General features: G+C 43.3%; 1 protein-coding gene across 1 annotated transcript in view; it reads left to right on the top strand.

Annotated features, from left to right (window-relative positions):
* KALRN (kalirin RhoGEF kinase) overlaps positions 1-21,279 on the top strand; it is a 605,233-nt gene that overhangs the window by 267,858 nt on the left and 316,096 nt on the right. The window contains exon 7 of the mRNA XM_057544931.1: positions 17,084-17,275. Coding sequence (XP_057400914.1) covers positions 17,084-17,275 — 192 coding nt within the window. The remainder of the gene's footprint in view (positions 1-17,083; positions 17,276-21,279) is intronic.

The raw sequence follows: 21,279 nt of genomic DNA, 5'->3' as shown, positions 1-21,279 counted from the left end.
GCCGAGGTTTTCATGACTATGAGGATTATGGGTGTAATCTGTGATCACGGAAGACACTTCTTGGCCTGTAAAAGTTAGGAACGTTCAAGCGGTCCAGATAACGAGGTGAATGATGGGATGTGAGCCTGAACCTCATGACCCTTCCCTGTCTCATGGTCCAACCTCCAGCTATTTGGATTCTGCCTGTTCCCTTGGGGCCCATTTGTGGGGAGTCTTTGATCTCCTGCAACATCTCTGCTCCAAGGAAATGCTCCACTGGGTGAGTCTCTTCACTCCATCACCTAAGGAAAGGAAACAGGAAGCAGATGTTGTTCCCACTTTGAAAATGGGGATCCTGAGGTCTCAGAGGGCCCTGGGTCTTGGCGGACAGTCTGTGGTAAACAGTCCTCGGTGGATATATAAGTGTCTCTTCCATCCTAGAGCAAATCTCTGAATCTGGCCCTGTTTGAGAAGGGTGTGCAGGTGGCCCCATTCTTTGTGTAGCTCTCCTTCCTCTGTCTCTTCTGCCCCCCTCACACCCCTCCCCACCACTCTTCTGTACCACGTGACCACTGTCTGGGGCTTATCCCACAGTGAGGGCTGGAGCTGAGCTCTCTGACTCCTGCACTGTGCTTCTCTCAGCAGAGGTGGGCTGTTCTTCCTGAAGAGCCAAGAGCCACTTCTGCTTTACACCCCCAGCAAACTTTCCATCACCAACCCCGACTTGAAGGAGGAAACCCCAGGACTGTGCCTCTCTTAGTTCCTCACCAGGACCCCTCACATCTTCCCAACTTCCCAATCTGGATCTTTGCCCAAGCCATTCCCTTGCCTGGCAGATTCCTCCTCTTTGCTTTCACATTTTAGACTTTAAAGTTGGCTGAAAAATGTGCCTCCTTCTGAAAACTTCTCCAGGCCTGTCCATCTTACCTGATCACTCATTACCCAGTGTGCCCTCAGTGTCACATCACCACTTTGTACTACTGTCACACCTCATTTCCTTCTCGTCCTTGGAGAATGAAATGTTCTACATAATTTAATTTCATAAAAAACCAAGACTTCACCCGAAGCACTTCATGCTGAAACTTTTCAGATTTCATCTTTATTGTTGGTAAACTTTTTGAAATACAGTTTAAACTTTCCATGCCTTAATATACAGACCATTCTGAACACAATTCACCTTTTTTTTTTTTTTTTGATGCCGCAGGATGCATGGCAATGTTCACTAATTTCAGTGAACACTAGTAGAGAGACCTCCAAGGCCACTGCAGAGGCCTAGGTTTTCCTTTTCCATTACAGAGGGTCCCTCCCAATACTGCAGCCCTTGTAGGACTGACTTACTTTGAGGGAGGCCTGATCAGGGAATATAGCCACTAGAGCAGTATGTGTCACTTCCTGTGGGCCCCGGAGCGGCCCTGTGGCTAAAAGCCATATTTCTCTTGGATGATGATGATGATCTTAATGGTATACCTGGGGAAGGTGAGATATAAGTGACCTAGGCCTTCTAAAGCCACGGAAACCCCAGTCCCAGAGTGTACCAGCAAGATGGGAAGACAGAGGGTGATTCTTCTAGAAGTAGATCTCTCCTGTTATTCCTTTGATCTTTGCATCACTCCATCTTTATTTTGCTGATTTTTATTTAAAGGGCCCTAAGCATTTCGGTCACATCAGCTTGTCAGTTTCATACAGATAAGTACCAAAGGACTGGCCCCTGCCTGTCACTCTTTGCTGCTGTCAGCTCCATGCCGTGGGCATGAAGGCTTTGATATTCATATGATGGTGATAAAGAAGGCTTTCAACCAAACCCTATAGCCCCATTCCAGATAGAGCCTCTTGGGAGTGTTGTCTGAGAGTCTGCCTCACTTTTAAGTGTTTTCAAATTTGACATGTCTCTTATTTTTGACTGCTGAGGGAGACAACTCAGGGTCCCGGGTAGTTGATGTTGCATTGTGCCCAGGGGAAATAATTTTCAGGATTTCATAGGTAATTATTTTTAAGTGGATCTTTTTTGCATATATATGTCATATCAAAATCATGTTTCTTCAGAGCTATGATGAGCAGTGTCATAAAGTCCAAACTGAGAAAGGTGAAATCTCTGACTGGGGCTACAGAGAGATTTTGCATTTTTTTATGACTGAATATTTCGCAGTGGTTGGTCAAGCATTAGTGTCTTCAGGTTTCCAGAACTAGGAAATGCATCTGTCTCTAAGATAAATACATTTGTAATGAAAGTTGTTTGTACTTCTGGATGTACTCAGTTGACAGAAATATATTAGATCCTTACGTTTTCCTTTAAATTTTCTTTTATTTGGTATTTTTCAAATTTTGAAAGCGATTCCTATTTTTTTGTAATAACAAGTGAAACATTGCAAAGATATGTGTAAATAAAAATGCTAATTATCCCTCCGCTCCCACTTCCCAATCCCTCCCTCCCAAGGCAATCACAGTTAGCTTGTACATTTTTCTTCTTACACATACAAAAAGAAGCAAACATATGTAAATATAAAATTTTGTTTATTTTTTGGCATAATTTCTAAAGAATGCCCTGCATATAATTTATATACTTTGAATGATTTTTCCTTTTTTTTTTTTTGACTATAAAATTAATACATGTTCACCATAGAACATTTGGAAACAAGGAAATAGTGGAAAAGAAAAATCATCCCTAATATATCTTAAAGATAATTATATATAAACTATTAATATTTATTGGCACATTTCCATTCAGCACAGCAGAATGCAAAGAATGTTTTGCTTGGAGTCAAATAAATGTGAATTCCACATTGGCATCCACCATTTACCAGCTATGTGAGCTTTCTCAAGTTCTTTCACCTTTCCAAGCCTCAGTTTTCTTATCTGTAACATGATACAATAGCATAGTCTATCACTGTAATAATGTTTGTAAGTGGATCCAAAACTGGTAGCCATCATTATCAGTAGTAGTTTTTTCCAACAGATAGATAGATAGATAGGAGTCAGAACCATACTTCGATTTATCCTGACTTGTTCATTTAATCTTACATCAGGAATACTTCCTCAGATCACTAAATAGTCTTCAAAACATAATTGTAACGACTGCCTCTTGTGGTCGTACCACAGTGTAGTAAAGCATCCCCCTATTATTGAACATTTTGGTCTTAAGGAACATTACCATTCATTCAAAGCCTGTAGCCATTTTAGGGCAAAAGACTAGATTTCTCTCACCTTAGAATTTCAGCCCAGGCTGTGAGTCCAGTCTTTACATGAGTGTTTTCAACCTCAGATAGTGGCTGCAATTATAAAAACATCTGCTGGGGGAGCTTTTAAGAACATATGCTGCCAGATACTCTCCTCGTGAGACCCTTAGCCTCCCATTCTGATTTGAGTGATCTGGGGTAGGGCCTGAGCACTGCTTTTCTTCCCCAGATCCCTTTACCTACCCTAATCCTGTCCTCTGAGAACGACAGGATTAGATGATTTCTTAAGGCTTCTGCCATCTGAATGATGATCAGAAAAGCACTGTTAAGCTGAGGAGGTTGTACGGTCTCCCTCACTGGGGCTTCCTCTATGGTTTTATGATCTTAAAAAAACAGTGTTTCTCAACTGGAAGGCATTTTTGCCCTCCAGGGGACATCTGTCAACGTCTGGGGACATTTTTGGTTATGACATCTGGGGAGGGGGCTGCTATTGACATCCTGTGGGTAGAGGCCAAGGATGCTGCTAAACGTCCTGCAGTGCACAGAACAGCGCCTGTATTCGTTTCCTAGGGCTACCGTAACAAAGTGCCACAAACTGGGTGCCTTAAAGCAACAGAAGTGTATTGTCTCACAGGCCTGGAGGCTAGGAGTCTGAGATCAAGGTGTTGGTAGGGTTAGTTCCTTCTGTGAGGGAGAATCTGTTCCCAGCCTCCCTCTCTGGACTTCTGGTGTTTGCTGGCAATCTTTGGCATTCCTTTGTATCGCTCCAGTCTTGGCCTTCATGTCACACGGCGCCCTGTCTGTGTCTGTATGTTTACGCGCCCATCTTTTTTATAAGGGCACGAGTCATAGTGGATTAAAGCCCACCCAATTGCAGTCTGACCTCGTCTTAACTAATGCCACCTACATCAACACTATTTCTTAAAACGGTCGCATTCTCAGGTACTTAAGGCTGCAACATATCTTTTTGGATGGACAGAACTCAACCCATAACAGCCCCCCAACATAGAATTATCCAGCCCAAAATAGTGCCACTGTTAAGAAACCTTGTTCCATAGACTCTGTGGATGAAACCCAGGGAGGTCGGCTAAGGTAAGTGCAGGGCAGATGGGAGGGGCTGGGGTCTGCGAAGTCGGAAGTGAGCAGGAACACCATCCATAGAGAGAGTCAGAGGCGGTAGCTCCCTGTAGATCGATGTGGGACCCTCAGGGCTGTGTGTGACCACAGGAGGGTGAAAGGCTCGAGAGCACCCGTGCGAGAGCAGAAGTGTGGGCCAGCCCCTCTGCTTGTTCTCCCATCACCTGATCCCCATTTCCCTGGGTCAGACGTACCTTTCCCTATCCGTCCTTTTCAGGGTGGAACAGAAGAGAAAAATAAATCCACAAGCCCCAAGGTTTTCAGCAGTATTTTCAAGCCGACCGTCTTCTCTCTCTAAAGCCCTGCCTTCTCCCTCTCATGCCCACTGCCTCCCACTGCCAGCCAAACATAGGATATGGAAAACAGGAAAACCAGCAACACTGCAAAGTTACTCTTTTGAGAGAGAACATCGCTTTGGGTACATCCCCCCACCCCCAAACCTCTTGAATTGCCAAATCCTGCAACAGGTGGCCCTACTCATCTCTGTTCCATGGGGATGCTGTCTCACCAACTACTGTTTCTTTGGCTTTAAGAATTCCGCATGAGAATGAACTTCTATAGGGCTAGGCGACTGGGCAATCCACAAATCCGTATCTGAACACTTTGGTCTGCCTTCTTCACTTCTAAAATATTTTTGTTCTCATTCTTCTCTTGTGGTTACGTGTTCCCCTTCATTTTTTTGCCAATTTGAGCTGAGTGAGGGGAAGGAGGGAAGAGGAAGAGTGGCCAGGGTGGAGACTGTATTATTAATTTCCAAGGGTGGGTTGTTTCCCAGCAGCAATATGGATGCCAGCTGGCTGCATCTGGGACTTGCTCAGTGGGAAGAGGATTAAATGCTTCCCTCTGCAATCTTCAGAGCTTTGTGTCTGCACAGCACTCTCCTGGTTTTGATCTCCTAATTGCTCAGCTCCCTAGGACTCTTTCCTTAGCCCCAGCCTGTAACTCTGGGCCAACCTCTGGCCTCTAGGCCCCTTCCTAAGCACCATCTTCTTTATGTTGAGTCTAAGCATCAGGCCTGGCCCAGTCTCTGCCTTCAACTGCTCTCCATGCCCTGGAGGCATAGGTGGGTAGGGGCAAGGAGAAAGTCCTTCCTTGCTTTGTGTCTCAGTCCCCTAGGGGTGGCCACGTTTTCTGGAATCTGGCTGGTCCTTTCTTACAAGCTGGACCTGGTATTTTCTGTCAAATCATATTTTGTAACTTGTACTGGCAACTTCTAGGATTGACCCTGCCTTTTGGTCCAGAAACAAAGTGTTACTTTTTATTATTATACTATGCTAATAGTTAATTCTCATTATCTATTTTGCTGTCTTACCTGAGAGTGCCTAGATATTCAGCTTCCAGCCTGCGGCTGAGAGAAAATACACTGAAGTTCCTTTAAAGCATAGCGTGTAAATGAAGAGGGTTAGTGAGGATTAGAAGGAAAGAGAAAATCAGTAAAGGAGAACACCCTAGCAAAGAACAACTGCTCTTCTTTTCTCGGAATTCCTCAGCCTAGGTACATTCTTTTTTTTTTTTTTTTTTTAATTAATTAATTAATTAATTTATTTATTATTTATGGCTGTATTGGGTCTTCGTTTCTGCGCGAGGGCTTTCTTTAGTTGCGGCAAGTGGGGGCCACTCTTCATCGCCGTGCGCAGGCCTCTCACTGTTGCGGCCTCTCTTGTTGCGGAGCACAGGCTCCAGACGTGCAGGCTCAGTAGTTGTGGCTCACGGGCCTAGTTGCTCCGCGGCATGTGGGATCTTCCCAGACCAGGGCTCGAACCCGTGTCCCCTGCATTAGCAGGCAGATTCTCAACCACTGCGCCACCAGGGAAGCCCCAGCCTAGGTACATTCTTAAACACATAAAAGTTAGACTGTAGGAAATAAAACTTTACTTAAAAAATGTGGAGTTCTGAAAAATACACCATTTATTGTTAATAGGAAAAGGTGTTGAAGCATTTTAGATATAGAGAGGAAAATGCTTTCCAGAAAGTAGAGATGTGTGTGAGAATGGGACAGGGTGGTGATTGTATATGTAAATGTGATAAAGCCAGCATTTAGGTTCCCAGAGATAATCTCAGCTCCCAGACTATTTGTGTTGGGAGGTATTGGCAGCTACAGTAGTTATATTTGGTATCAGTCCCAATTAGTAGATTTGTAGCAGATTTGTACAGACAGTCTCCAATTTAAGGAGCATCTGATTAGGACTAGTCATTAGTTACTCCTTGTTTGGACATACAGATGGTCCTAATGGAGGCAACTATTGTTTGTTCCCTTATTCAGGACACCTAGGAAGATGTCCTTCCAGCAGATATAATATGGTGGGTTAACCCATCACTGATACCAAGTAGTTTCCTCCTTTCCATCTTATTGCTTCCCACCAAAGACCTCTTTGCCATTGTCAGAGTCCATCCTTTCTTCCCCTGCAAGAGCCAGCAGATGATGGAGAAATATGTGCCTGATGCTCCAGGATGAAAACTGAAAAGCATTTTCCTATATCACCCTAGTTATAAATTTTGGCTGATTGTACATGATGTGCTATATCAGTACTGTATTTTAAATATGCTATGTGCTCAACTGAATTTCTTTACTTTGTCCTGAGACTCTAACTCCCATTTACATGGAAAACACACTCCCACTGCTAAGTAAGAGTCTTACAAAGGAACTTTTGGATCACTACTTATCCTTAAATTCTGGACTAGCTATATTAGGAGATAAGGTAAACGTCCATTTCCAAGGCTTACTGCTGACAAGACGCTGGACTGCAGAGTTTTGGGGTTGAGTGCCTATTGAGAGCAGAGCACTGTGCTGGCAGGTATATTGATGAGTAGCTGAGATAGAAAAGACGAGTAAGATAGGACTCTCTCCTCCAAGGACAATTCAGTTCTCTCTGGAAGTCAACATGTACACACTGGAAGTTTGTTGCAAACAAGAATAGCAGTTGCAAATGAACAATTACAGTGTCATAATTTGAAAATCAAAGGCATAAGAGTGAGTAAAGTAACAGAGAAGCAGAGGAGATGGAGATTTTACATTGAGTCTTAGAGAGATAACATGGTTCAATGAAAAAAGAGCCTGGATGTTACAGTCAGAAACACAGCTTGCCATTTTCTAGCTCTGTAACATTCTCCAAACAAGTTACTTTACCTCTCTGAGCCTCATTTGTTTTCTCATTTGTAAAATGAAATTAATAATGCCTATCTTATGATTGGTTTCAAAGCTTAGAGGTAATGTATATAAAGAGCCTAACACAATGCCTAGCGTACTGTACATACCTGGTAAATGGATACGGCCTTCTTTGACCCTTGGATTATTTAGAAGTGTGTTATTTAGTTTCCCACTCTTTGGAGTTTCCAGAGATATTTCTATTATTGACTTATAATTTAATTACTTTATGATCAGAGAAAATACTTTTATGACTCCTATCCTTTTAAATGTGTTAGACTTGTTTTCTGGCCCAGAATATGATTAATCTTGGTAAATATTCTGTGAGCACTTGTAAAGAATGTGCATTCTGCTGTTGTTGGGTGGAGTGTTCTATAAATGTCAGTTAGATCAAGTTGGTTGAGAGTGTTCAAATCTCCTATATCCTTACTAATTTATTGCCTACTTTTCTATTAATTATTGAGAGGGGGCATTAAATCTCTGTCTGTAATTGTGGATTTGTCTCTTTCTCCTTGCAAGTTTATCAGTTTTTGCTTCACATATTTCGAAGCTTTGTTATTAGGTACATAAATGTTTAAGATTAATATATCCTCCTGATGAACTGACCCTTTTATAATTATGAAGTCACCTTCTTTTTGCCCGGTAATATTATTTGCTCTGAAATCTACTATGTCTGATATTAATGTAGCCAACCAAGCTTTATTTTGATTAGTGTTATCGTACTATATTGTTTTCTACCCTTTTACTTTTAACCTAGTTGTGTCTTTACATTTGAAGTGCATTCCTTATAGACAGTGTGTACTTGGGACTTGCCTTTTTATCCAGTCTGAAAATCTCTGCCTTTTGATTGTGGTATTTAGACAATTTATTTAATGTGATTATTGATGTATTTAATGTCATCTTATTTATTTCTATTTGTTTCATCTATTCTTTGTTACATTTTCTCTTTTTCTTCCTCTTTTGGATTAACTGAATATTTTTTATGATTCCATTTTATCTCTTTTGCTGGCTAAATAGCTATCACTATTTAATTACTTTACTGGTTGCTTCAGGGTTTATAGTATTTGTCTTTAATATATCATAGTTTACTTCAAGTAATATTATCCACTTTACATATAGTACAAGAACCTTACAGTTGTGTACAGTTTACCCAGTGCAGGTTTGTACTGCTCAGGTCCACTTATACACAGATATTTTTCAATAGTAAATACTACAGTACTACACAGTCCATGGTTGGTTGAATCCATGGATGCAGGGGAACCTCAGATATGGAGGATGAATTAACCCCCATGTTGTTCAAGGGTCAACTGTGTTTCTGTTTCTCCCTTCCTGGCCTTTGTGCCATTGTCATCTGTTTTACTTGTGTATGCGCTATAAACCCCACACTACATTGTTACTATTTTTGTTTAACCATTCAATTATCTTTTAAAGAGTTTAAATAGTAAGAAAAAAATCTTATATAGTCACCCATATAAGAGCACTTCCAGTGTTCTTCATTCCTGCGTGTGGATCTATATTTCCGCCTGTTACCATTTTCCTACTTTCTGAAGGACTTCTTTTAACATGTCTTGTCATGCAAGTCTACTAGTGAAGAATTCTTTCAGCTTCTGTATGCCTTAAAGTGCCTTTATTTCACCCCTGTTTTTGAAAAATATTTGTGCTGGGCATAGAATTCTAGTTTGACAGGTTTTTTGTTTGGTTGGTGGGGTTTTTTGTTTGTTTTTCACTTTAAAGATGTTGCTCCACTGTTTTCTTGATTGCATTATTTCTGGTGAGAAGTCTGTTGTGGGCCTTATCTTTGTTCCTTTGTGTACAATGTATCTTTTTTCCCTTGGTCACTTTTAAGAATTCATTTTCTTTTTCCACTTGATTTGATTTGATTTTTATGTGCCTTGATGTAGTTTTCCTTGTGTTTCTTGTGTTAAGGGTTTGTTGAGTTTCTTGGATCTGTGGATTTATAGTTTTCATTAAGTTTGGAAACTTTTGGTCATTATTTCTTCAAATATCTTTTCTACTTCCCTCCCCCTCCTTTAGGGATTTCAATTACATGAATATTAGTCTTCCTAAAGTTGTCCCACAGTTCAGTGATGTTTTAGGTTTTTTTTAATTCTTTTTTTTTCCTGAGCATTTTATTTATGTGTTTGTTTATTTATTTGAAGTATGATTGATTTACAATATTGTGTTAGTTTCAGGTGTACAACATAGTGATTCCGTTCTCAGCATTTTAAGTAGTTTCTATTGCTATGTTCTCAAGTTCAGTAATCTTTTCTTCTGCAACATCTAACCTCCTGTTAATACCATCCAGTATGTTTTTTATCTCTAGAAGTGTAAAGTCTTTTTTTTTTAATGTCTTCTATTTCTCTACCTAACTTTTTGAACATATGAAATAGTTAAAATAACCATTTATAATTACCTGTCTATTAATTTTAACATCTATGCCAGTTCTGGGTCAGTTTTGATTGATTTTTGTTCGCCTCGTAAGTTATGTTTTCCTGCTTCTTTGTATGCCTGGTAATTTTTTACTAGATACCAGACATTGTGAATTTTACCTGTCAGTTGCTGGATATTTCTGTATTCTTATAAATATTCTTAAACTTTGTTCTGGGACACAGTTAAGTTACTTGAAAAAAGTTTGATCCTTTCAGGTCTTTCTTTTAAAATGTGTTAGGGAATGCAAACTGGTATCGCCACTATGGAGGACAGTATGGATGTTCCTTAAAAAATTGAAAATAGAGCTACCATATGATCCAGCAATCCCACTCCTGGGCATATATCTGGAGAAAACCATAATTTAAAAAGATACATGCACCCCAATATTCATTGCAGCGCTATTTACAATAGCCAGGACATGGAAACAACCTAAATGTCCATCAACAGAGGAATGGATAAAGAAGATGTGGTACATATATACAATGGAATATTACTCAGCCATAAAAAAGAACAAAATAATGCCATTTGCAGCAACATGGATGGACCTAGGGATTCTCATACTGAGTGTAGTAAGTCAGACAGAGAAAGACAAATATCATATGATATCGCTTATATGTGGAATCTAAAAAAAGGCTACACATGAACTTATTTACAAAATAGAAATAGTAAAAAATAAACTTATGGTTACTGAGGGGTAAGGGGGAGGAGGGATAAATTAGAAGACTGGGACTGACACATACACACTACTATATATAGAATAGATAACTAATAAGGACCTACTATATAGCCCAGGGAACTCTACTCAGTACTCTGTAATGGCCTATATGGGAAAAGAAGCTAAAAAAGAGTGGATATGTGTATATGTATAATGGATTCACTTCACTGTACACCTGAAACTAACACAACATTGTAAATCAATTATACCCCAATAATAATTTTTTAAAAAATGTGTTAGGCAAGACCAGAGAAGTACTCAGTCTAGAGCTAATTATTTACCTTAGCTGAGGCAAGACTTATTTGAGTACTCTACCCAATATCCTGTGAATCACAAGGTTTTCCAGTCTAACTGGTAGAAACAGGTACTATCCCTCACCCAGTGAGAGTACTGCATGCTGTTACATCCAATCCTTTCAAGTGGTTCTTTCTCCAGCCTTGGGTAGTCTCCTCACACACAGATGCATCCTCTGTAGATCTGCCCCAGATTGGGTAAGGAAGGAGTGTGAGAGAGATTTGTTTGTCAACTGTAAAGTACTACTCAAATGGCATTACCTTGATCTGCCTGGCATTCACTGATGTCGAGATCCAGAGATAAGTATATGCCTCCCTAATGCCTGTGCTTCTATGTCTGTCTGTCTGTCTCTCTCTTTTATTTTGTTAGTGTTTGTGTCATTTTGCTGCTTTCCTCTCACTGCTCATTGGTCCCAACGATGCAACCTGGAAAGAAAATCATCAGGAGGGGAGTTCTATCCTGGCCCTCTGATAGTTACGTTCTTCAGTCCATACTGCCTATTTTGAATTATAAGAGTAACTTTTGGCCTCATCCTTCCTCATCCCCAGAGCATAGGGCCAAGAGGGCTAACTTCATATTATCAAAGAGGCCAACTCTTAACACCGGAAATGTTTTTACTGACTGCCTCTCCCACACCTTGCCTGAAAAAGCCGGCCTCCTGTCCCTCTGCTTCAGCCTAAGAAGTCTGAAACCACAGCTGTATTGCTGGGATGCCCATGTTTTTAGTTATCCTAGAATGCTCTGTTTCAAAAAAGTAATGAGCACAGGCTGCAAAAGCGGGAATGGAAGGTACAGGCGTACCTCAGAGATATTGCGGGTTCAGTTCCAGACTGATGCAATAAAGTAAATATGGCAATAAAGCGAGCCACAAGAATTTTTTGTTTCCCAGTGCATATAAAAGTTTTGTTTACACTATACTGTAGTCTATTAAGTGTGCCCAGAGCATTATGTCTAAAAAAACAATGTATATGCCTTAATTTAAAAATGTTTTATTGCTAAAAAATGCTAAACATAATCTGAGCCTTCAGCAAGTCATAGTAGTAACATCAAAGATCACTGATCAAAGATCAACAAAGATAATGATAATGAAAGAATTTAAAATATTGCAAGAATTACCAAAATGTGACACAGAGACACGAAGTGAGCAAATGCTGTTGGAAAAACAGTGCTGATAGACTTGTTCAACGCAGGGTTGACACAAACCTTCAAGTTGTAAAAAAAAAAAAAAAAAAAAAAAAAGCAGTATCTGCAAAGCACAATAAAGCGAAGATGAGATTTTATGCCTTTCGACATAAGGGCTTTTACCTGATGGACACGGGCATGGGGGGGAGGGAAGAACAGGAAATGCAGCCATCTGTATGGCCCAAATCTCTGACTCAGGGCTCTGGCTACCACAGGCTCTGCTTGAAAGCCCCAGGGGCTGAGGGATTGATATCCCCGCACTCATAAATAACCCATTTTCGCTACATCAATTAGGAAATGTCAGCAAGGGGCCAAACCCAAGATAGTGGGTAGGAGGCTGGAGAACCAAAGAATACCTAGGAACTGCACTCATAGTGAGGTTGGACTCTGGCCCTGGGGCAGAAAGTGTTGTTAATTTGGTCAGAAGGTGAGCAGAAGCCTATTGTGATCCTTGCCCCAATTTGAGTCAATGGCAAGCATCAGTGTATTGCTCTGTTAATACTTTAGTTGGTATTCTGTAAGCACATTCTTGTTTCAAGACTGTGCCAGGAGGTAAGATAAACCAAATGGGATTGAACATTGAACATGAATTTTAGCATGTGAGGTCTTATACCAAGTAGTTGATGGAGGGCCAAGGATTGAATATTAGGATTGGTGGGGATTAATGTATTCTTTAATTATTCATTCATTCACTAAAATTTTATAGAGCACTTACTTGGTGCTAGGCACTAAGGGAAAGATGTGGAAGACTTTACCTGCCCCTAAGTGGATGAGAAAGGCAAACATTTGCATTAGCATATGGCAGGTACCAAGGAGGGAGTTGGCACAGGTCACTGTGGAACTCAGAGGAGTGCATCTAAGCCAACCTTGGGAGAGAAGTGGACCTCAGGGTGCACTTCCTGAAAGAAGTGACACCTGGGCTGGGCTGGGTCTTAAAGGGTGAGTAAGAGTTGGTCGTGTAAAAAAAGTGGGGGAAGGACACCCCAGGCAGAAGCACAGGGGAAGATGCAGTGCTGTGAGTTTCCGGAAGTGTAAGCAAATTGTTTCACAGGCTGTTTGTAGGGGAGTGATGTGAGTTGAAGCTGAAGGGAAAAAGCAAGTGTCAGGTGAAGAAGGGCCTTGCATGGCACCCTGAGTTGTTTTACCCCGAAGTCAGTGGGAAGCCCCTGAACAGTTTTACATGAAAGAGGGGTGTGACTGGATCTGAATTTAAGAGGCTCTTTCTGGTTGTGATGGGGAGGAGGGCTGGGTAGCGGGTAGAGCAGGGAGCCCAGCTTTTAGTGCTGACCCTGTTGCCCTCCCCCTGTCTCTCTTGTCCCTCTCTCTCTATAAACTCTATTATCTAGCTCTTCCCTGCCTTATCCAACGTGATTTCCTGCCACTCTCCAATTTAGTCAGGTTGACTCAACTTATCCAGACATGACATGATCATTCCCATCTCTGAATCTTGTTCGTTCAACAGACATTTAGTAAGTGCCTATTATGTACTAGCCATGGTATCTGGCATGAAGTACCAGAGATGAGTGAGACATGGGACCTACCTTCAAGGGGTACACAGACCAGTACCTGGGGAGATACCCAGGGAAACACATCATTACCATGAGCATGAGAGCAGCTGTGGCATGGGATAAACAGAGCCCAAAGAGAGACAGTCCTGTCCATGAGAAACCCCTCCTTCTCTGCTAAATCCTGCCCATCCTCAGGCTTCTGCCTTCATCTGTAGAGAGGCAGGGTAGTGTCTCTAGATACTATACCCCAGTCATACTTCTCTTCTACCTACAGCTGTTCAGTGCTTTCCCACTACCTCGGACCAAAACACCTTAGCATGGCGTGCAAGGCCCCTTTTCATCTGATAGGGCGTGCAAGGCCCCTTTTCATCTGATAGGGTAGTTTGGTTTGGAGCTCGGGCTCTGAAGGCAGACAACAAGATTTTAATCTTGGTTCTGTCACTTTTGAGAAATGTGACCTTAGCCAGAAATACTTTTTGCCTCAGTTTCTTTATCTGTAAAATGGGGCTGATGGCTGTATTGACTTCCTAGGGTTATTGTGAAGATTAAACGAGTTAATACACATGTGAACCTTTAGAATGGTCCTTGGCATGTGAGAAGTATTCAGTCATTATTGGCTACTATTATTTGGTTTTCACTCATTTTCTTCTTAGCACCTATATCACACCAAGAAACGTTAACCCCTAATTATTGTGCTGCTTGCCCCGTTTAATGTGTTGTCACATTACTTCTCTCAAGGGTGATTTTATTCTCCTTTGGGGCAATATACATTATATATGTATCTGTACTCCTGAGACACCTACAGTGTTGGGTATGTGTTAGGTTGACCAGCCATCCCGATTTTCCCAGGACTGACAGGCTTTCCAGGACACAGGACTTTCAGTGCTAAAACCAGAAAAGTCCTGGGCAAACCAGGACAAGTTGTCCACCTTACATGCAGCAGAAACTTCACTTTTGCTTTTTATTTACCTCTTATTGGTCCCAAACTTAACTTGAAAGCAAGCTTGCTTTGGCTTGGCATAAATTTTTATTTATTGGCTAGAAACTACAAAGTCACAACCTCAGGGTTTCTTTGGGATTTCTTGAGATTCCCTAAAGTTTAAAGTGAAAGATTTGAAAGATCCTTGAAAAAACTCTCTCCCATCAGCTCCGGGTATATTTACTAGCAATTGCAGGCAACCCGCTAAGAGGCTTCCTTAACCTGGCCCACAGCCCCAGAGGTCTCCTCCTGCCTATCATTTCCCATCTTTCCTGGCATTTCCGTCGTGACTCTGAGTACTTCCTTCATTTGCTTTCCAGAATCAACATACTCTTACTTAACTCAGTGGCAAAGCCTCTTTCCTCTCACAAGTATCTGTTTTTGCATGAATCCACCAAGTGGGGCCAAAGGATTTTTCTTCCTTTTCATCTCCACTCCCAACCCCAGCCCCATCTCACCCGCTCTGGGGACAGTGTTTACCTTGGGCAGTTGCTTGTCAGATGGCATTCCTTAAGGATCCGCTAGGGCCTCTCTTGGCATCCCTTGAGGCCATGACAAGTGTTCGCTGCAAGCCTGCCCATCCTCTGCAGTTCCATCAAGAAGCTGGGTCAACAGTCTTTGGGATCTTCCACCTGGTGTATTAGTGTGCTAGGGCTGCCATAACAAAGTACCACACACTGGGTGACTTAAACAACAGAAATGTATCACCTCACAGTTCTGGAGGCTAGAAGTCCAAGAACAAGGTGTCAGCAGGGTTGGTTTTTTCTGAGGGATATGAGGGAGAATCTGTTCCGTGCTTCTCTCTTACCTTCCAGCGGTTTGCTGGCACCCTTTGGCATTCCTTGGCTTGTAGACACATGCCCCGATCCCCGCCTTCAGCTTCACACGGTGTTCTCCTTGAGTGTGTGTCTGTCTCTTCACGTGGCATTCTTTTTTGAAAGACAGCAGTTATACTGAATTAGGGGTCCACCCTACTTCACTATGACTTGATCTTAACTAATTACATATGCAATAACTGATTCCAAATAAGGGTCCCATTCTGAGGTACTGGGGGTTAGGACTTCACCATGTGAATTTAGAGGGGACACAGTTCAACCTTTAACACCCAGGTCTTGGGGCTTCCCTGGTGGCGCAGTGGTTGAGAGTCTGCCTGCCAGTGCAGGGGACATGGGTTCGAGCCCTGGTCTGGGAGGATCCCACATGCCGCGGAGCGACTGGGCCCGTGAGCCACAATTACTGAGCCTGCGCGTCTGGAGCCTGTGCTCCGCAACGGGAGAGGCCCGCGCACCGCGATGAAGAGTGGCCCCCGCTTGCCGCAAGTAGAGAAAGCCCTCGCATAGAAACGAAGACCCAACACAACCAAAAAAAAAAAAAAAACACCCAGGTCTTCAGGTGAGTCTAAAGAACTCTATGGGGAGCGGAGGCCGCTTCAGATATGGGCAAAGTAAAGCACCATACAGTCATTGCTCCAAAATCCATTCTAGTTCTCCACTCACTTGGCATTCAATCCTGACTGTTTCTGCCGCCGGATTCACACCGTCACCAGTAACCACTTGTTCACCATTCTGTAGGTCATTGTGCCACTATAGGGATATTAAGAAATGTAATGTACACCTGAGTCACCAACTGTAATCCAGGGTCTGTCTGGAGATCTTTTTTAAGGGAAGCCTAGTGAGGAAAGTTGTATCCACGGCATATATGTGATAACTGGAATATAGGTATTGCAGAGGCAGTGACTCCATCCTGATGGACAATAATTACAAGTTGGTTGCCTTTTAAACTGCTCTGGAGAATACAGACAGGGCTTGGGGGGAGAGCGTGTGTGAGAGTGAGTGTGTGCATGTGTGAATGTGTGTGTGCATGTGGTAGCTTAAGATAAACAAAATCACCAGACTCATCCCCAACCTTCCTGCAAGCTCTAAGCCTTCGCTGGGCGCACAGGGAATAGCCTGCATCTCCTCACTCTGGCTGTGGCTGCTTCCTTGTGTCAGTTCCCTGAGTTGCTGACCCTTTCCCCTCCAAAGAGATAGCTCCATTCCAAAAGATAAACACCAGTAGTTACAACGGACTTGGGGGAAAAGTCGAGCAAGTCTCCCAGTTATTACTTCCCTGGTGTTCTCATATAGAAACCCAGCCGATCTTCGTGGATGAGGTATTTCCAACTCTGGCAGTTACAGCCCGAGATGTGAGGGCAGTGATGGATCTCCGTAAGGGTAGGGGGTCAGGGCGCGCGGCCAAGAAATGGGGATTCTAGCGTGTCTCCTCGCTTCTTTCCAGGCACGGCCCACCTGGGAGAAATCCCAGGGACGCACAAGGCACCTAGCTAGTGCCCGCTTGTTCCAAGCTGCCAGGCAGGCTGCTGGCTTGCTGAGAGGCGGCGGGTGAGCTGGGCGCTGAGCTCCCCTGTGCCAAATCAGGGAGCTCTGGGCTCAGTGCCCACGCCCTGCGCTCCAGCTCTGGGCAGCCCGGGTGGGCTGGGGGAAGGCGCGAAGCTCGGTGTGTGACTGCAAGTTGACTTTCCCTCACTGTCGTTGCTGGCAGAATACTTACACCAATGCGGACAAGCTCCTAGAAGCGGCAGAGCAGCTGGCTCAGACGGGGGAATGTGACCCGGAGGAGATCTACAAGGCGGCTCGGCATCTGGAGGTGCGCATCCAAGACTTCGTGCGTAGGGTGGAGCAGCGGAAGCTTCTGCTGGACATGTCCGTCTCCTTCCACACTCACACCAAAGAGGTAAGGGCAGCGAGCAGAGGAGGGGTGTTGGCTGGGCTGCTTTGTTCAGGCAAAGGTCAGGGCAGTTTCCTAGCCTCCGACGTCTGCCTGGGGTCCTGGGTGGTCTGGGGATTACTAGCCTCCTAAGGTTGATGATATTAACAATTTGCCCCTGATAACCTGTATTGAGGTCTCTACCAATATGGGGCAAAATTTCCTCCACATCTCTAGTGAGGAGGGGACTTGGGAAGGCAGGTGGTTTGGAGAGTCTGTTAGAGCATTTAATCTGCAGCTGGAGGAATTTGGGGATCCCTGGTATAGAAATAGTCACCGTAAGAGGCAATATTAGAGGATCAGAGACTCCCTTCCCACCCCACACCCAATTTTTCTTGGTTGCTGTTTCCTGTCAAAAATTAGAGTCCTGCAGAACTTTGATCATCTTTGCTACCAGCAAGGAACATACAGAGTTTGCCAATCTGTTCTATGTTTTTATTTTATTATCTTTTTAAACAGAGGATTAAATCTTCTTAATGAGGTCTGCCACGGGGTGCTATCAAAGTGAAATAGTCCTCACCTTTCTCATCGTGGAGTGACAGCCAGTGAAGGAAGGGGGACTGGGGTGCCTTCCATGCAGGAGAAAGCCAGCTGGGCTTAAATCCGGTCCCCGAATCATTCACAAAGTGGAGACAGGAGAGGGGAGGATGGATCGTGTTGCATTGTTGGCAGGGCAGAAGGGCCCATAGAGAGGAGGAGGGTTGCAAACGTGCGCTTGCTCTGCGGTTCTGATTAACACGGGGCGCTCTGAGATTGAGTAAGTGGCCAGTGAGGAGGCACGTTTGGCATCTTCTGTAATAACACCCTTGGCAGTTGAACTCATTATGTGTGTGCATGCTTGTGTTCCCCCCAGGAATTCATTTTAATGGAGTATTAATTAAAGTTGGATTGTACCCTAGTTAATTAAGTTGATTTTTGATATTTGAAATGCATTAAGAAGCCTGGTTGTTACCCCTTCACAGGCTTTTCTGACACTTGGTGGGAATGAATGCAAATCATTGCAGTGCCTATCAGAGATAAACATGAAAAGATAATGTTTTCTAAACTGCAATTCCCCGGGCAGATGAAGGGCTGGGGAGCCCCGTGAAGCTGGCTCTGCTTCCTCTCTGTGGGACCTACGACCACTCTCTGATGAGTGTCTGTAAAGCAAGGGGATTAGCTTTAATCCAGGTTTTCCTGCCTGGCTCTCTGCTTGCTTGTGGCTCACCAGTTCTTAATAATGGTCTCAGAAACCAAAGGCATGTATATTCTCTTTTAATTTTGAGCCTGTGGGTGAGAGAATGGAGCATGAATGAACAGGAGTCATGTTCCTTGTGAGGGTTGTGAGGGTATTGGCTGCCAGGGGAGGTGGTGGATGAGATTAGTATCCATGGAGTGCCACTCCTGCAAAGGTGACTGAGGCTCCCAGGAACCCTTTCTAGCGGCATCTCCCACCTTCTGTACATGAAACTAGGAGGCTGGGATCCAGTCCAGATCCTGCTGCTATAGAACCCTGTGAGCTTGTGCAAGTCACTGTGTCTCTGGCCTGGGGTTGCCTCATCTATAAAATTATGCAGTCGGACTCAATGGCCCTAAGGCCCCTTATGGTTCCAATGTGAATTCAAGATTCCTTTCTTTTTCTTCTCCTCCTCTTCTTCTTTATTTGATACTGATAATAATAATTAAAAATAATAATAAGTTAAGCCTGAGGTGATACAGGTGATTTACCTAGCCTAAAGATTTGGTTTATTGTAAGCACTCAATGTATATTAGGTAGTAGTGTTTTCTAATTGAGTACCTACTAGTTGTCAGACACATACATCATCTCGTGTAATCCTCATGAGAATCGCATGATACAGACTTTATTGAACATATTTTCAAATGGGGAAACTGAGGCCCAGAAAAGAACTTGTCTAAGGTTGCAGAGCTGCCAGTGCAGCAGAGCCTTGACCCACCTCCCTAAACTCTGCGCGCATGCTCTTCTTACCTGCTACCACACATTCTGCCCCCCTTTTTCCCTCTTGTATCTCCTCCTGTCCTCTGATCTTCTTTCTTCTCCTTGCTCGTCTTTTTCCTCTTTACCTTTTCAAACCCCAAAGCAGGGGCTTGATGGGGAGGGTAGCTCTTAGCTGAGAAAAGCAAAGTGTTCCCAGGGCTGGGTGTGTGGCACACGGCAATAGTCAGGGGTGCAGTTATTAACCACTGTTTTCCCAGAGAGCTTTCAAACCTTGCTAAGCCTGGGGTCCTGTTTAAACCTGAGACTTGTTTTCCCACCGTGGCTCCGTGTATACAACCACATTCATATCAAATAGTACCAAAGGGAGCATCATGATACTGGGAGCAGGTGGAGAAAGCGAGAGGGAGCTAAAAGGGATGGGCGTCTACAGTGCGCTTGACTATTTGTCTGTCTAGTCGATAGCCGTGAGCATTGTCATTTTTTATTCTAATTTTAAAGATCAGAGAAATTAATAATTTTCCCAGGGTCTTGTAGTGAGGATGTCGTAAATGTAGGGACTGATCCCAAATCTGACTCCAAAGCCCATGCTTTTTCTCATTTGCCTTTCATATAAAGGCCAGGAAACAGAGACTTGGAGGACTTTTCTCCACCAGGGAATTCATTCAGACAGGAGGCGGTCAGGAAGTAGCATAGTCTCTTTTCTTCGGGACCTCAAAATATGAGAGAAATTAGGAGCAGTCCTGCCTGGGTGCAAAGGGATGTGTGATTGTGAGGCTCTTTCTATTCAAGAGGTCTGCAACTCTCAGATCATACAGACTCTGACTTTTTTTTTCAGGATGGAAAGAAAAGCATCATTCTGAGTGGCTACTGTGGAGGGGATGCTCACGGGGGCCATCCCACAGGACTTTATATCTGCGTGTTTTCTCTCAACTACCTTCCCATCCCCAAACTAGTCTGTCTGAGGCCCCTTTTAGGCAGAGTAGAGAATAAGACGTGTGTATGTATGTACACACTTAGGCATATGTGTTATACACACACCTGTTAAGTACAGCAAGATCTTAGATGCCAGGGAGGTCTGATTTCCAGATCTAGATCTTCATTGAGCATGCTGTGTGCCTTTGGGAAAATTACTTACTCTCTGTTACTTTGTGATAATTATGATGATGACTATTACAAAATGGAGTAGTACAATACTAATACCCATGTTTTTCCTAGCAGAAAACTCCCCCCCAAGTTTATTCTTAGAGCATCTCTAATGCAGGGTTAATAAGGAACTTGAGGACTCAACTCAGGCATCATTTTTCCTTGAAATTCTTCCCTGGGGCTTCCAACTTCCCACCCAGACGGGACAGGAGCACTGTGTGCCTACCTCGTCGAGATGCTGGGATCTCACTGAGGTGATTGGAGCTTCCTTGTTAAATTGGAGGTGCTCATATGGAGCGTACACATGTGCGTTTAGATGTGTAGATACAGATCCTACTGTATATTTCTACTGCTGTGTCAGATACATAGTGATGCTGAATAATATTGAATAGGTTTACTTGACAATGAGAAGCTAGTCATTTCTCCTAAAAAAAAAAAGAAAATAGAAAAAAAAAAAAAAAAGGCGGGGGGAAGCCCATTCAATCACATGGTTCGTCTACTACAGTTCTTTGACTTGAACTCTACAGACAGTGAAAACAAAGGAGGGCAGGTGGGGAATCTGAATTGCCTGTGGGGCCTTTCCTCTAGAGCCTGTATGGCAGGCAGAAATGGATTATTAGGGCAGAAGTCAGCATCCTTGGATGGGCTAATGGAGAAGGAAGTTCTGTAGTTTGCTCTTTTCCCTATTCTGTTTAATACCTCTCAGGACACGCCACCTCTCAAAACTTGCTAAGTGTGGGTCCTATCTGATCCGGGTCTGTTAACTCTTGACTCCTTCCTCTTGACTCTATAGGCAAACTTCTGGCATTTTACTCAAGGCAAGATTAGTAGCCAAGTTTGCTAGTCTACAAGTCTGTGAGGGAATTTTGAGTTGCTATGGATGTTCTCTCTT

The sequence above is a fragment of the Balaenoptera acutorostrata genome, chromosome 4 (assembly GCF_949987535.1).
Source record: "Balaenoptera acutorostrata chromosome 4, mBalAcu1.1, whole genome shotgun sequence".
Taxonomy (NCBI): Eukaryota; Metazoa; Chordata; class Mammalia; order Artiodactyla; family Balaenopteridae; genus Balaenoptera; species Balaenoptera acutorostrata.
The sequence above is the reverse complement of the archived record's forward strand: the minus strand, read 5'-3'. Positions and strand labels throughout refer to the sequence as shown.